We start from the raw sequence: 14,775 nt of genomic DNA, 5'->3' as shown, positions 1-14,775 counted from the left end.
GAGAGAGAGAGAGAGAGAGAACAAGTTAAAGAAGTGCAGAATGACAACTGTTCTGAGCTTTAAATATTAATAAGTAAAAGAAGATTGGAAGAAAGAGTGAATATAAAGTCTTCAGGCTTCTTCAGGGTTAAAAGAAGGAAATAATGAAGGAAGGAATAAATGTGCAGTAACATAAATAAAGTGGAGTGTTAGAAGGTCAGAGGTAACACACACACACGGATATAACACACACATGGATATAACACACACATGGATATAACACACACACGGATATAACACACACACACGGATATAACACACACACGGATATAACACACACACATGGATATAACACACACACGGATATAAAACACACACATGGATATAACACACACACGGATATAACACACACACGGATATAACACACACACATGGATATAACACACACACGGATATAACACACACACATGGATATAACACACACACGGATATAAAACACACACATGGATATAACACACACACGGATATAACACACACACATGGATATAACACACACACGGATATAACACACACATGGATATAACACACACATGGATATAACACACACACGGATATAAAACACACACATGGATATAACACACACACATGGATATAACACACACACGGATATAACACACACGGATATAACACACACACACAGATATAACACACACACGGATATAACACACACATGGATATAACACACACACGGATATCACACACACACACACACACACACACACACACACACACACACAGCAGTAACACACAAACACAGAAGTCACACACACACAGAGGTCACACACACACACACACACACACACACACAGGTAACACACACACACCTAGGTCACGCACACACACACACACACACACACACACACACAGAGTCGACCCTGTTCTCATCATTATTGACACACCATCTGCTTCTGCATAATAATAATAAGACAATCTGCCCCAGCTCTACCCCTGCTGGACTAATCCCCCATCCTGCTGCTGCTCACCTTATTATTACCTCCAGAACAGGAGCTCAGCACCACACCAAGTGCATCATGGGTAAATCTGCAATGATAACAGCTTCTGTCTGTCTCTCTGTCTGTCTTATTGTCTGTCTGTCTCTCTGTCTGTGTTTTTGTCTGTCTGTCTCTCTGTCTGTCGTTTTGTCTGTCTATCTGTCTGTGTTTTTGGTCGTCTGTCTCTCTGTCTGTCTCTCTGTCTTTTTTTTCTGTCTGTCTCTCTGTCTGTCTTATTGTCTGTCTCTCTGTCTGTCTGTCTGTCTGTCTGTCTGTCTGTCTGTTTGTCTCTCCATCTGTCTTTTTGTCTGTCTGTCTCTGTCTGTCTGTCTGTCTGTCTGTCTGTCTCTCCATTTGTCTTTTTGTCTGTCTGTCTATCTGTCTGTCTGTCTGTCTGTCTGTCTGTCTGTCTCTCCGTCTTTTTGTCTGTCTGTCTCTCTCTGTCTGTCTGTCTGTACTGGACATGTGCATGTTTATTATATTTATTTATTGGATTTTTGGTTGTTTAAAAAATGTTGGATTTTTGTCTGTTTACTAGCTTGTTTATTTATGTTCATTTGTTTTGGTTTGTTAGCTTCTTTCTCTCTTTTGTATTGTTTGCTAGATGTTTTTTATGAGGAATGTTTATTTTTTTAGATCTATCTATCTATCTATCTATCTATCTATCTATCTATCTATCTATCTATCTATCTATCTATCTATCTATCTATCTATCTATCTATCTATCTATCATCGTTTATTAGAGAAAGCATGGCTAAGTAGATAAACCACCTGTTTTATCAGACCAGTTAATCAGTCACACACACACACACACACACACACACACACACACACACACACACACACACACACACACACACACACACAGAAGTTAGAAGAGTGTGTCCTGTGCTAGTATTTAATTTCTCCATACAGTTTAAGAGTGTTCAGAAGGCCTGCGGCATGCTGGGAGATTGTATCACCACTAATTACCGGATTTAAAGTAATTGCTTCATCTGCTCGTTGGCTCGGAGCAAAAATCCGCCGTCTCCTAATTGGTTTTCCGGGCGAGCGGGGATCAGATTTCGGATGGATCAGTGACGGCTGTGAGGGTGACATTAGCAGACTTTCGGGGAAAAAAATTTTAGCCCTCGCTTTGAAAGAGGAGACAATAAAGTACATCAACGGACTGATATAAATGCTGGATTATGGGGAGAGAGAGAGAGAGAGAGAGAGAGAGAGACAGAGAGACAGAGAGAGGGACAGACAGACAGACAGACAGACAGACAGACAGACGGACAGACAGACAGACAGACAGACAGAGATACACAGTACTAACACACACTGTGTCATGCTGTTCGAGGACGATAATCAGTGTGATGTGATGAAGCAGAATCACTCTAAACGCCCTGAAGTTTAATCTCCTTGAAGATTTTCACTCCTACTTTTGATCCGTTTAGGCTTCTGTTCATCGTTTCCTCACTACGAGTTTTAACACTTCGTGTGAAGGTCATTCAGGTCGTGTGACATCATCACAACACATATCCAGTTAAAGCCCCGTCCATGAGCACAGCTCTCGTTACAGATGTGTCTTCACTGGGAGGAGCTGAAAAGACGAATCCTGCGATTTCATCGAATCAGTTTAAAAAATAGTAAAAAAAAAAAAAAAAGACCCCAAAAAGCCGCATCAACGTTGACAAAAGTAAAAACCTCCCTGAGGAACTGATCACATGAAACATAAACCTGCAGAAAAGTGCATCATGTCAGCCATTTTTAATAATAATAAGAATAATAAGAATGTAAATGATTCACTATGGAGTTGTTTATGAGATTTTTTTGAGTGTCGAACCCAAACCCTGGTCTGAATTCATGTCTGTGTGATTTAGTTTTTGTCCTGTTTGAAAGTCGTTCAGCTTCTCGAAGCAGGTGTTAGATTCGGAAACAGAATTTATTTGCTTGTAACTCTGGTAGATTCCTCACTGAGCCCAAGACACCTTAAAGCTCTACACGAGTGTGAAATGACGCAGCGACCTCCTGCTGCAGCAAATGCAAGTCCAGAGCCAGAATCTCCACAGCTGTGTGAGACACCTCGGGGACGGCGGCGATGCCACTCCGGCGAACGCCACGCTTCAGATCGCCCTCGGCATCATGGGAAATCCGTGCTCAGCCACTCACAGGACCAACATCTGCTTTCACATAATCTGGGTCTGTGCAAGGACATAGGACGGATCCCAGACGTCCCAAATTCTCCCAATTATTCACAATCATGTACACACACACGCACACACACACACACGCACACACACACACACACGCACACACACACACACACTACAGAACGTACTCATCATTCACACCTCAACCGTTGTGTCATATTTCTACTCACTTTGTAAAATGCGACTGCTTTTTTTTATTTGTTTCATATATTTTTTGCATACAACAAACTAAAGCAACATCGAACTCATCTTTATATTTGTTTAGCTTTATTTGTGTTTCGCTTTCGATAGGTTTTTATTCTTGAAGTCACCTCTGAATGTGTCCCTTATTTGTTCCTAGCTTGACACGACGGTGAAGTTTTCTGTAAGGTGTTTTTTCCTGTCTGCGCTTTGTAACAGTTTTCTGACACGTTCAGGACAGAAGTGTGGATTCTTCGTACCGTGACAGAGGACCGAGAAACTGGTGTCTGTTTTGTATAACCGTGTAAACACATGTAACTATAAACGGATAAAAAGTAAAAACGTGTCATTCGTTAATACACCACTGCATCGCTTAATAGACATTTCTGTTCACTTTGAAGCTCTTTTATCAGCAGAAGCCAACACAATATGTAAAGCTTTAAAATAAATAAATATTAGATAGATAGATAGATAGATAGATAGATAGATAGATAGATAGATAGATAGATAGATAGATAGACAGACAGACAGACAGACAGACAGACAGACAGACAGACAGACAGATAGATAGATAGATAGATAGATAGATAGATAGATAGATAGATAGATAGATAGATAGATGAATGAATGAATGAATGAATGAATGAATAAATAAATAAATAAATAAAAGTATCTACAAACAATCTGGACAATCTGAAATTTATAATTATTTATTATACTCTCATAATGACAATAATCTAATTTCCCCACGTTCAAGATATTCTTTTTGTGTGTTTGTTTACAGAGTTAACTCATAAAAAAATAATCCAAGAGATTATTATTGGAGAACTTTCTCTCCAGCTAATAACTGGATCACTGATCATCTCTCCATCATTGCAAACCTCCAAGCTCCACTGACAAACTACACAATGAAGCACGAGGTGAGCTTCAGCACTACGGAAATACTGCATCACGATATTATATTAACATATTTTGAGAGTGAAGTCTAACAGCGAGCTGCCAGATTATTAGGAACAGCTGATTAAGATCCTGGACCCAAATTAAGAGCTCTTTATTGCACTGATGCACAGGAGAAAGGGGGTGCCAATACTTTATGCAGAGCAACAGATGGAGTCCAGTGAGTGATTCTACGCCTGTGCGGTACAATACTGTAGGTGTGCATCAGTGCATGTTAATGCACGTGCTTCTTAATCTAGTGTCGGTCTATACAGTAGGTCCTTCTTTGTTGCACGCATTGTGTGTGTGTGTGTGTGTGTGTGTGTGTGTGTGTGTGTGTGTGTGTGTGTGTGTGTGTGTGTGTGTGTGTGTGTGTGTGTGTGTGTTCTCTCACCTGAACGGTTTGATGCTCAGCAGGCATCTCCTCACCATTATTCCGAGCTGCTTCACCAAACCCTGAGAGGAAATAATCCGGTAACGAATCCGCGAGCCGCGCCGGTGAATCCGGGAAGAGTGCGTGTGGAACGCATGCTGCACGCACGCACCTCTTTCCCAGTGAACAATCAAAACAATCAGGAAAAAAACAGCACCCCGTCAGGCAGGTAACGCGTTTACGGTCCCGGTTCAGTGCATCATCTCCATCAGCTCTCAGCTTCTTTAACCGCAAGCCTTTTATTTGTCGCGCTCAACGTACGTTCAACGTCTCGCGCTTTCCATTCATTGCGACAGAAAAATGAACAAACAACAACAAACTCCTAACTTTGCCGCGCAGATGCGTGATTAGTCCGATTTGCCTCAAAATCCAAATCTCAAGCAAAACACTCCGCAGGACGCTGAGACGTTTGTCAGTGTTACAGACGATACGCGTGCGTTAAAGGGTAAGAGTCGCGTTGCGCAGCGGAAGGAAGCGCTCTGCGGTCTGCGCGTCGTTGAAGTTCCCCTGTGATAACTGAGCTGTCTAAAACGCACAAAGCAAAGCCACCGGACCCCCTGCGTGCACCAGGCAGGCGGAGAGTATGCTGGGTGCAACGGGACAAAATCGGGCTCCTAAGCGTCATGACGTTCCTTCCTGCGCTCTTCCTCACCGTGCAGGTGAGATGCTCCAGGACATCACGGACATTAGTCAGATCTTTCTAGAAGATTACACAGCAGTGCTTTGAAGTGAAATACTATCGTTCTGATCATAGACACAGGTTTTGAACCCGCCTGCCAAGTGCTATAAATTAGTTTTGGGTGGGTTTTTTTTTTTTTTAATTCCAAATGTTTATACATAAACAATTAAAACACAGAGAGAGAGAGAGAGAGAGAGAGAGAGAGAGACCTCTCTCTGTAGCTACACATCACATATACATCCCATAAACATGTAGTGAAGTGAAGTGACATACGGCTAAGTACTGTACAGTGACCCATACTCAGAATTTGTTCTCTGCATGTAACCCATCCAAAGTGCACACAAACAGCAGTGAGCACACAAACACCGTGAACACACACCCGGAGAAGTGGGCAGCCATTTATGCTGCGGCGCCCGGGGAGCAGTTGGGGGGGTTCAGTGACTTGCTCAACGGCATCTCAGTCGTGGCCGGCCCCAGACTCGAACCCACAACCTTCGGGTTACAAGTCAAACTCTCTAACCATTAGGTCACGACTGCCCAACATCATTATAGCCTAACCACATATCACATATTTTTTCTGCCCAAAGGCTGGAGCGATGTGCCAAAAGCATCATATCACAATACCAGATATCACACTGCAATCTGCAAAATAATTAGTGTTTTTTTTTTAAATAAATAAATACAGAAATGTTTGATTTTATGTTATTTGATCTCTACAAATCTATAATAAAGACGATTTTATATATACATAAATATAAATAAATGTATATGTTAGAATATGGATATTAACAATTAAAATGACCCAAAGATCAGCAGAAGGTCTGGCTACAGGACGTCATGAAGCGTACTGACGCTGTAGGAATTTTGACCCGCTCTATCCTGCATACACGTGTAATCTACGTCTCCTCAGAAGTCCAGCGTTAATTTGAGCTCTGAAATTCAGCCCGCACGCCTGTTTGGTACAAATACATCTAATAATACTTTAATATACAGTCTGATATTTACACAAACACGTATTTAACTGTGCGTCATGACAATATATTCAGTCCTATTTGTGTTTAAAATTTATACTTCACACTGTTGGGTTTTGTTGTTAATGTTCAGTTCTAACTCTCTTACTTTCTCTTCTAACTTCTTAAGTCCAGCGATTAACGGATTTATTGACTTTAGATCACTTTAATGACGTGTTTATTACGATCAGGACCATGGACAGCTCCGTAAAACGGGCTAAAGTGCGACCTCTGTAGGTGAAACACGGGAATGACACCAAGTCTGGCTGTTTTTCTAAAAAAAAAATCTTACAACAATATCGATTTGCAGTCGTGACGTGACGAAATGTGAGAAAAGCAAAGTGCTGTTGCTTATTGTGATCGTTTCATTGACCAGCGAATAGTTCTGTGTCCAGATCATGCAGAGCTTATCCAGGTGAAAAAAATAAAAATAAAAGCACATGAAACACTTTTTGTCCTATCATGCAGCATTGAAAAAAAGTTATTCTACTTTTAATTACTGCTTTAAACCAATACCAGGTCCAGAGAGATCAGCACATCATGATCAAGTTTTTCTGTTTTGTCTCAGCAGAATCATGATTAAATAAGTGCGTGTTCCAGCTCTCTGTGACAGAGCAGCGTTATTAAAATAAAAGTTTGACCCAGTCCTGTCAGATTTAAAGTGGTTAGTGCTGCATTATTAGAAACGTAGGCACAGCAATAACGTGCCACAGAGCTTTGGGATGAGCTGCATGATTAAAAAAAACTCGGGAAAGAGCTTAAATTACAGGCAACCTAAAAAAAATAAAGAAAAGAACAACATGTAAGGAGGCGCAGGCGTAGGAGTGGGAGTGGGAGGAAGGCTTTCTAAGTGTCTTCATCAGGTTTTTCTAAGCGAGCATAAAAATACATTGAGTGATCATTAGTGTTTGGCATCTTGACATTTGAAAGTATGAGAATATAGACACAGCATCAGATCTGCATGAGAGTGTCAAGAGTTAAATAAACATAAACTACTAACAGATCTTTTTTTACATACATCTGAAATTGTTTAAGCTACAGGAACAATGTGACATTTCAAATGAAACTTTTTTTTAAGTCTAAACAATTTATGGATCTGGTAAAGTGATAAATCCATACAGTCGACTAGAAACATTTCCTATGGACTGATCATATTGCACATGCAGTCAAATGATTCTTTAGTTCAGCTAAATGATTGTATAGTATGTGTGTGTGTGTGTGTGTGTGTGTGTGTGTGTGTGAGAGAGAGAGAGAGAGAGAGAGAGAGAGAGAGAGAGAGAGAGAGAGAGAGAGAGAGAGATATGAGATATTGATGGGGAAGTGGTAGCCTAGTGGTTAAGGTGATAGATAGATAGATAGATAGATAGATAGATAGATAGATAGATAGATAGATAGATAGATAGATAGATAGATAGATAGATAGATAGATAGATAGATAGATAGATTAAAGAACAAAAATTGAATGATAAAATGTGTGTGTGTGTGTGTGTGTGTGTGTGTGTGTGTGTGTGTGTGTGTGTGTGTGTGTGTGTGTGTGTGTGTTTGTGTGTGTGTGTGTGTTTGTGTGTGTGTGTGTGTGTGTGTGAGAGAGAGAGAGAGAGAGAGAGAGAGAGAGAGAGAGAGAGAGAGAGAGAGAGAGAGAGAGAGATTGATGGGGGATGTGGTAGCCTAGTGTTTAAGGTGTCAGGCTACCAATTGGAAGGTTGTGAGTTCGATATCTATGTTCACCAAGTCCCTTAACCCTCAATTGCTCAGTTGTATGAGAATGAGATGTAATGTAAGTCGCTCCGGATAAGGGCGTCTGCTAAATGCTGTAAATATAAATAAATATATATAAATATCTAAAATATTAACTAATAAAGTGACTGTAAAGACAAAGTTCGGAGGTTCTGCCACATCCCTGCTATCAGGTTTCCCACTGAGGGGCAAAAACACCTCTGACCTTCTTTTCTTTATGACTAAAAAAAAAAGCTGTTAGTGGCTCAAGGTTCCTTTGCCACGCTTCAAAGCTCTGGTGTTCCTGTGCTGAGATGTAAAGTGGAGGATGACCAATCGGTTGTCAGAGGTGTGGGCAGCTGCCTGGACGTGATAACGAGCCTTCGACACGCTCCTTTCACACAAGCAGCAAATTGATTCGGGTTCCTGTTGCCGTGTTCTTTCTGAAGTCAGGGAGTCATCGGAGATGCCGTCGTTTCTCAGCGTCAGACACATTACACAGCTTAAATGCAACAATCGTGGAATAAACTTTCAGTCAGGATTGCAGTCAGATGTTTGACACAATGCAGTATCAGTACATAAAACAAAGTAAACAAGCCTCGTCCGTGTCAGACAGCTCGAGCTGGAGAATAAAATAGAATATTATTAAAATAGATCAGTGATTCAATACAACAGAATACAGAAGAATAAAATAGAGTAGAACATTGTTACAGTACGATAGAATAGAATAGACAATAATATCACTCACTCATCTTCTACCGCTTATCCGAACTTCTCGGGTCACGGGGAGCCTGTGCCTATCTCAGGCGTCATCGGGCATCGAGGCAGGATACACCCTGGCCGGAGTGCCAACCCATCACAGGGCACACACACTCTCTCATTCACTCACACACTCACACACTACGAACAATTTTCCAGAGATGCCAATCAACCTACCATGCATGTCTTTGGACCGGGGGAGGAAACCGGGGTACCCGGAGGAAACCCCCAAGGCACGGGGAGAACATGCAAACTCCACACACACAAGGCGGAGGTGGGAATCGAACCCCCGACCCTGGAGGTGTGAGGGGAACGTGTTAACCACTAAGCCACCGTGCTCCCCAGACAATAATATCGATACAGTAAAATACAATAGAACATTACCGCAACGAATAAATAGATTAGAATAGAATAGTCAAATAGAATAGAATACCGCTACAGTAAACTATCGCGACGGAAATCAAATAGCAGCATAAAACAGAACAGAATAAAGAATAACGTTGTCATAGTAAAATACGACAGAGACGGATAGAATAGAACAATTGTAGAAGAAAACAGAATATTACTGCAGTAGGACAGAGCAGTATGAAATAGACGATAATAGAATAGAATAAAGAATGGAGTTGAGGAGGTTTGGTGTGTGATGATGGAGGGGAATCATGATGGAGTTATAATGGAGTCTCTGTAGTTGATCGTTTTCCAGTAACGTCTCGATCCCACGGCTTTAATTTCTCTAAATACCGAAACTATGAGCCAAACAAAACATTAGACAAGTTACTGACCAATCACAATCCAGAAAAGCTAGACACCACTCCAATACCCCCAACACACCCCTACACACAGTGTAAACATTGGTGCATGTTTTCCCCTCTGAATGAAAGCTTTTTACATCAGACAACCCGTTTCCTTCCTCCCCCCTCCTCCTCCCTCCTGCTTCTCAGGGTCACGTCTGCTCGCTTCTCCATCAGCGGCTCAGAGCGACAAAAGCGACTGTAATTAGGTGTCTAAAGTTCAGTCACTAAGGACTAAACAAACATCGCCTGTGCATTGTTAATCATTCTGTAGGACACACACACACACACACACACACACACACACACACACACACACACACACACACACACATACATTACTGTTCTGCTTGTTACTCTTACACTGCCTCCATTTAAACAGCACCAGTGACCCTTTACATGACCTTCTAAAAACGAGTCTTTTATTAATATTGAGCAAAATATCAGATGGAAATGTTTCTCTTCTAAGAGGTCAGATTCTGAGTTCTGATTGGTCAAAAGATCAAAAGGCATATACGTTACAGTGGCGCAACTGGTTAAGGCTCTGGGTTGTTGATCGGAGGATCGGGGTTCAAGGCCCAGCACAGCAAAGCTGCCACTGCTGGGCCCTTGAGCAAGGCCCTCAATCCTCCATGCTCCAGGGGCGCTGTATCATAGCTGCCCCTGCACTCTGACCCCCAACCTCCTCGGTTGGGTATGTGAAGAAAAGAATTCCTCTGTGATGTAATGTATATGTGGCGATAATAAAGGCTTCTATAAAGACTTCTATTCTATGTGACGGCCGTGATGCAGCGCCCCTGGAGCCGAGCAGGTTAAGGGCCTTGCTCGGGGGCCCGACAGTCACAGCTTGGCAGTGCTGGGGCTTGAATCCCAACCTTCTGATTAACAACCCAAAGACCACTCGAGTCTTTAATATGTAAGTAGACGTTTTGTTTACCCTCAGTCTCCGACCAATCATGGCCCAGATTCACTTATTCTCACACGATGTCATCAGTAGCAACAAGCTCCACCACTTTCGTCCTCTTAGATTAATCATTCGTTCCATATGCTTTGTAAAACTTCCTCTCAGCTGTTCAGGAAGTTTTTAAATGCCCCGTAGCAGAACTCTGGCTCGTCTGATAAGCTTTTCTTCTGTGTATTAAATACAGACATAATTGTTCCGTACATATTAATGAACCCAGCTGCTGCTCTTGTGTCCAGGTCCACAGACACACCGAGTCTGTCCTGTCTCATATCCCTGTATTAATTCCAGCCTCCGATTCGTATTCCCAGTGAATCAGCCTCACAGTTTGAGATGGAAATTGCAGCTCTAATAACATTAAGGTTCGTCTTTGCTGCGCGTCAAATCACATTAAATCAGAGAGAAACGTCGGGGCACGGAGGAGGAGATGGATGTTTAGCATTCTTGGCTTGAGGTTTGAGGCAACATTGGAGAAACCGGGGATAATTCCACTGTCTCTCTGTGTTTAAAAAAAAAGGGTTATGGGCTAAAAACAAAAATAAAAGTGCTAGAATATTTCATATAAAATAGAATAGAACTTGATTACAAAAGAGTAAAATACTGTTTGTCAGATCAAATAGAACAGAACATTATGAATGTAGAGCAGAATAGAATAACTACAGTCAACTGAAGAAATTACAGACAAAAATAGAAAACGACCAGAATTTAATCAAATAGAATTGAATAGAATAGAACATTATTACGATAGGGGGGCGCGGTGGCTTAGTGGTTAGCACGTTCGCCTCACACCTCCAGGGTCGGGGGTTCGATTCCCGCCTCGGCCTTGTGTGTGTGGAGTTTGCATGTTCTCCCCGTGCCTCGGGGGTTTCCTCCGGGTACTCCGGTTTCCTCCCCCGGTCCAAAGACATGCATGGTAGGCTGATTGGCATCTCTGGAAAATTGTCCGTAGTGTGTGGGTGTGTGAGTGAATGAGAGTGTGTGTGTGCCCTGTGATGGGTTGGCACTCCGTCCAGGGTGTATCCTGCCTCGATGCCCGATGACGCCTGAGATAAGCACAGGCTCCCCGTGACCCGAGAAGTCCGGATAAGCGGTAGAAAATGAATGAATGAAAACTTAAAGTAGAATGGAGAAGAAAATAAATTAAACTAGAATACAATATATATTTATTGGAGTAGAGGAAAAATAGAATAGAAAACAAGAATATGACAAAATCTGCAGAATAATGGATTTGAGTTCGTCTTTACGGATGTTGAATTCGTAACATGTTAAGGAACCGAACTCTAACCTCCAGTACGACGTGTTATGAGACACTATAACGTGTTATAAGCATTACTGCTAATACATGCTTCTCAGCATGAAGTGTAACCAGAAGCAGATGAACAAAACGTGACGGAGAAATACGCCTTCTGTAGATACTGTGGCATGTAAATAAAGAATGTGATCATCGTTTAAATTGTTGTTGTTGTCGTCTCGTGTTAATGCACCTCATAATGAATTAACGTGTTGTTCTGTGAGTCAGACGGTTTATTAACAAAGCTTCAGTGGAAAAGAAAATATTTTGGGGGAAAAATAAACACTAATTGTCTGAAAGTTAATGTTTCGGTGGATTCTTCTCACCGTCCTCCGGGAGCCTCTTACTTTAGTGCAGAATATTAAACACCTCGACGCTAAAAGGACATGTTAAATGGAGGGATCTGTTTTCAGACCGATCGAATTCAGACAACGGATCTGCGGGCACTTTGTCCTGTAATAGACTTGGAAGAGTAAATTGAAAAGCAAGCCTGCTGAGTGGTTTAGAAACCCATTTACTCTTGTCTTCGCTTCCCGTCCGAGCCCCCAATCGGCCGAAGACGAAATTCCAACAGAAATAACTAAATAAATAAATAAATAAATAAATAAATAAATAAATAAATAAATAAAAGACAGCTTATTTTTGAAACTTTTTTTAAAAATCCGTTCTCTTTTTCCGTCGCTGAGAAAAGCCTGTGACAGATTTGGGATCGTGTGGAAACGACGGCTCATTATTCACCGCACTCTGGGCCTCTCACACCTGACTAATAATCTCAGAAATCTGCCTGAGGCTTCATATGTTAATGAAAAAATTATATTAAAAGAAAACCCTAAACGTCCAGAACAGTGGCAGGACGATACGTTCCACACCGGCTGGGTCGCTTGCTGCTCGGGTTCGTTTTTAATGCGCTGGTTAAGACAAGAGCTCTGAAGACATCCATTAAAAGAGAAGGATCTCAGCAGGTTTGTTTCACCGAGGTGAAGACATACGGTGTACTGTAAATACACAAGGAATAAAACACTCTGTGTGTCACGAGGTATTTGAGGAAAACAAGCAACTCTTCCTGTGACCACGATGAAGTCAAATATTTCCCTAATTTCATGTATATGTCTTTCTCTCACCGGTCACTCAACTGACTATTATAAAGCTCTGAGACTGGAGTCTCCTTCCATATATAGTACATTCATTCATTCATTCGTTCATTCTCTACCGCTTATCCGAACTTCTCGGGTCACGGGGAGCCTGTGCCTATCTCAGGCGTCATCGGGCATCGAGGCAGGATACACCCTGGACGGAGTGCCAACCCATCACAGGGCACACACACTCTCATTCACTCACACACTCACACACTACGGACAATTTTCCAGAGATGCCAATCAACCTACCATGCATGTCTTTGGACCGGGGAGGAAACCGGAGTACCCGGAGGAAACCCCCAAGGCACGGGGAGAACATGCAAACTCCACACACACAAGGCGGAGGAGGGAATCGAACCCCCGACCCTGGAGGTGTAAAAGTAATTACACTAAATGCCTTGTTTGTTAATTATACAATATTATTATTTATTATTATTATTTAGTAGTAGTCGTTTTATAGTGGTTTTAATGATAGTAATGATAAAAATATGCTAGTTAACTCTAGCTAGCTAGCTTTGCCCAAACTTTGCTATCAGTTCCGATTAGTAATTACACACTTTAAAAAATGTACATTTTGATAAATGCTAGTTAAGACGTTAAAAAAAAAAACGTTAGCTAGTTTGCTCACAGAGATCGTCTGTGTTTTGAATTTGAAAAATATTTTTTCATTTGAGCTTTTCATTCTGACAACAAAGCATGTGGGATAATTCTGTTAGCATTTGAAGCGTAGAAGCATAGCATCACAGGAAAGCTGTGACATCATAATATCGCTTTCAGAAGGTTAGGTCACGACCTCTGATGTCTTTTATTCTCCAACAAAAAATAAAATACTGACACAAACATAAAGCTGTTGGCATAAAAAAAAACAACAATCTGAGCAGAGCGGCATTTAGCTTAGCCACGGGAGCGCTGTAGAGAAAAGCCTCGCTGATGTAAGTGGAACAAATTGCTAAAGCAGGAGAGCCGAGGAGGCGTAATTAAAGCCGTAAATCACCATCAGAGAGACAGACGGGTCACACCGAGCCATTTAAAGTCCCAACAGTGTGAAAAGACGACACGTAACCGGCTAAGTGGAGCAGAGAGAGAGAGACAGAGAGAGAGAGAGAGAGAGAGAGAGACAGAGAGAGAGAGAGAGAGAGAGAGAGAGAGAGAGAGAGAGAGAGAGAGAGAGAGAGAGAGAGAGGCCCTGACAGGGTGTGTAACCTCCAAATGTCAGCACTGGAGAAGCTACATCACACTCCTGAACAATAAAATAAAACTAGCTCAATTTCCACCTCTCTCTCTCTCGCTCTCTCTCTCTCTCTCTCTCTCGCTCTCTCTCTCTCTCTCTCTCTCTCTCTCTCTCTCTATCTCTCTCTCTCTCTCTCTCTCTCTCGCTCTTTCTGTTTGACCCTCTCTCTCTCTCTCTCGCGTCTCGCTCTCTCTCTGCATCTCTCTCTTTCGTTTCCCTCTCTCGCTCTCTCTCTATCGCTCCTCACTCTCCTCTCTCTCTCTCTCCTCTCTCCTTCCGCTCGCTCTCTCTGTCCGTGTATCTGTATCTCTCTCTCTCTCTTTCTTTCTGTCTCTCTCTATATCTGTATTCTGTATCTGTTTCTCTCTCTCTCTTTCTGTCTCTCTCCCTCTCTCTTTCTGTCTCTCTCTCCCTCTCTCTCTTTCT

The 14,775-nt window shown here is 41.9% G+C and overlaps 1 protein-coding gene across 2 annotated transcripts in view; it reads right to left on the bottom strand.

The window, feature by feature from the left end:
• The window catches only part of LOC113663648 (alpha-1,6-mannosylglycoprotein 6-beta-N-acetylglucosaminyltransferase B-like), a 121,639-nt gene extending 116,222 nt beyond the window's left edge, over positions 1 to 5,417 (bottom strand). Inside the window, exon 1 of one of the 2 annotated variants that reach the window (XM_047814335.1) lies at positions 4,737 to 5,417. In XM_047814335.1, the coding sequence (XP_047670291.1) occupies positions 4,737 to 4,774 (38 nt within the window). In that variant the 5' untranslated portion in view covers positions 4,775 to 5,417. The remainder of the gene's footprint in view (positions 1 to 4,736) is intronic. The other variant, XM_047814336.1, reaches the window with a different exon arrangement.
• Between the last annotated feature and the right edge of the window lie 9,358 nt (positions 5,418 to 14,775).

Source organism: Tachysurus fulvidraco, chromosome 5, assembly GCF_022655615.1.
Source record: "Tachysurus fulvidraco isolate hzauxx_2018 chromosome 5, HZAU_PFXX_2.0, whole genome shotgun sequence".
Taxonomy (NCBI): Eukaryota; Metazoa; Chordata; class Actinopteri; order Siluriformes; family Bagridae; genus Tachysurus; species Tachysurus fulvidraco.
The sequence above is the reverse complement of the archived record's forward strand: the minus strand, read 5'-3'. Positions and strand labels throughout refer to the sequence as shown.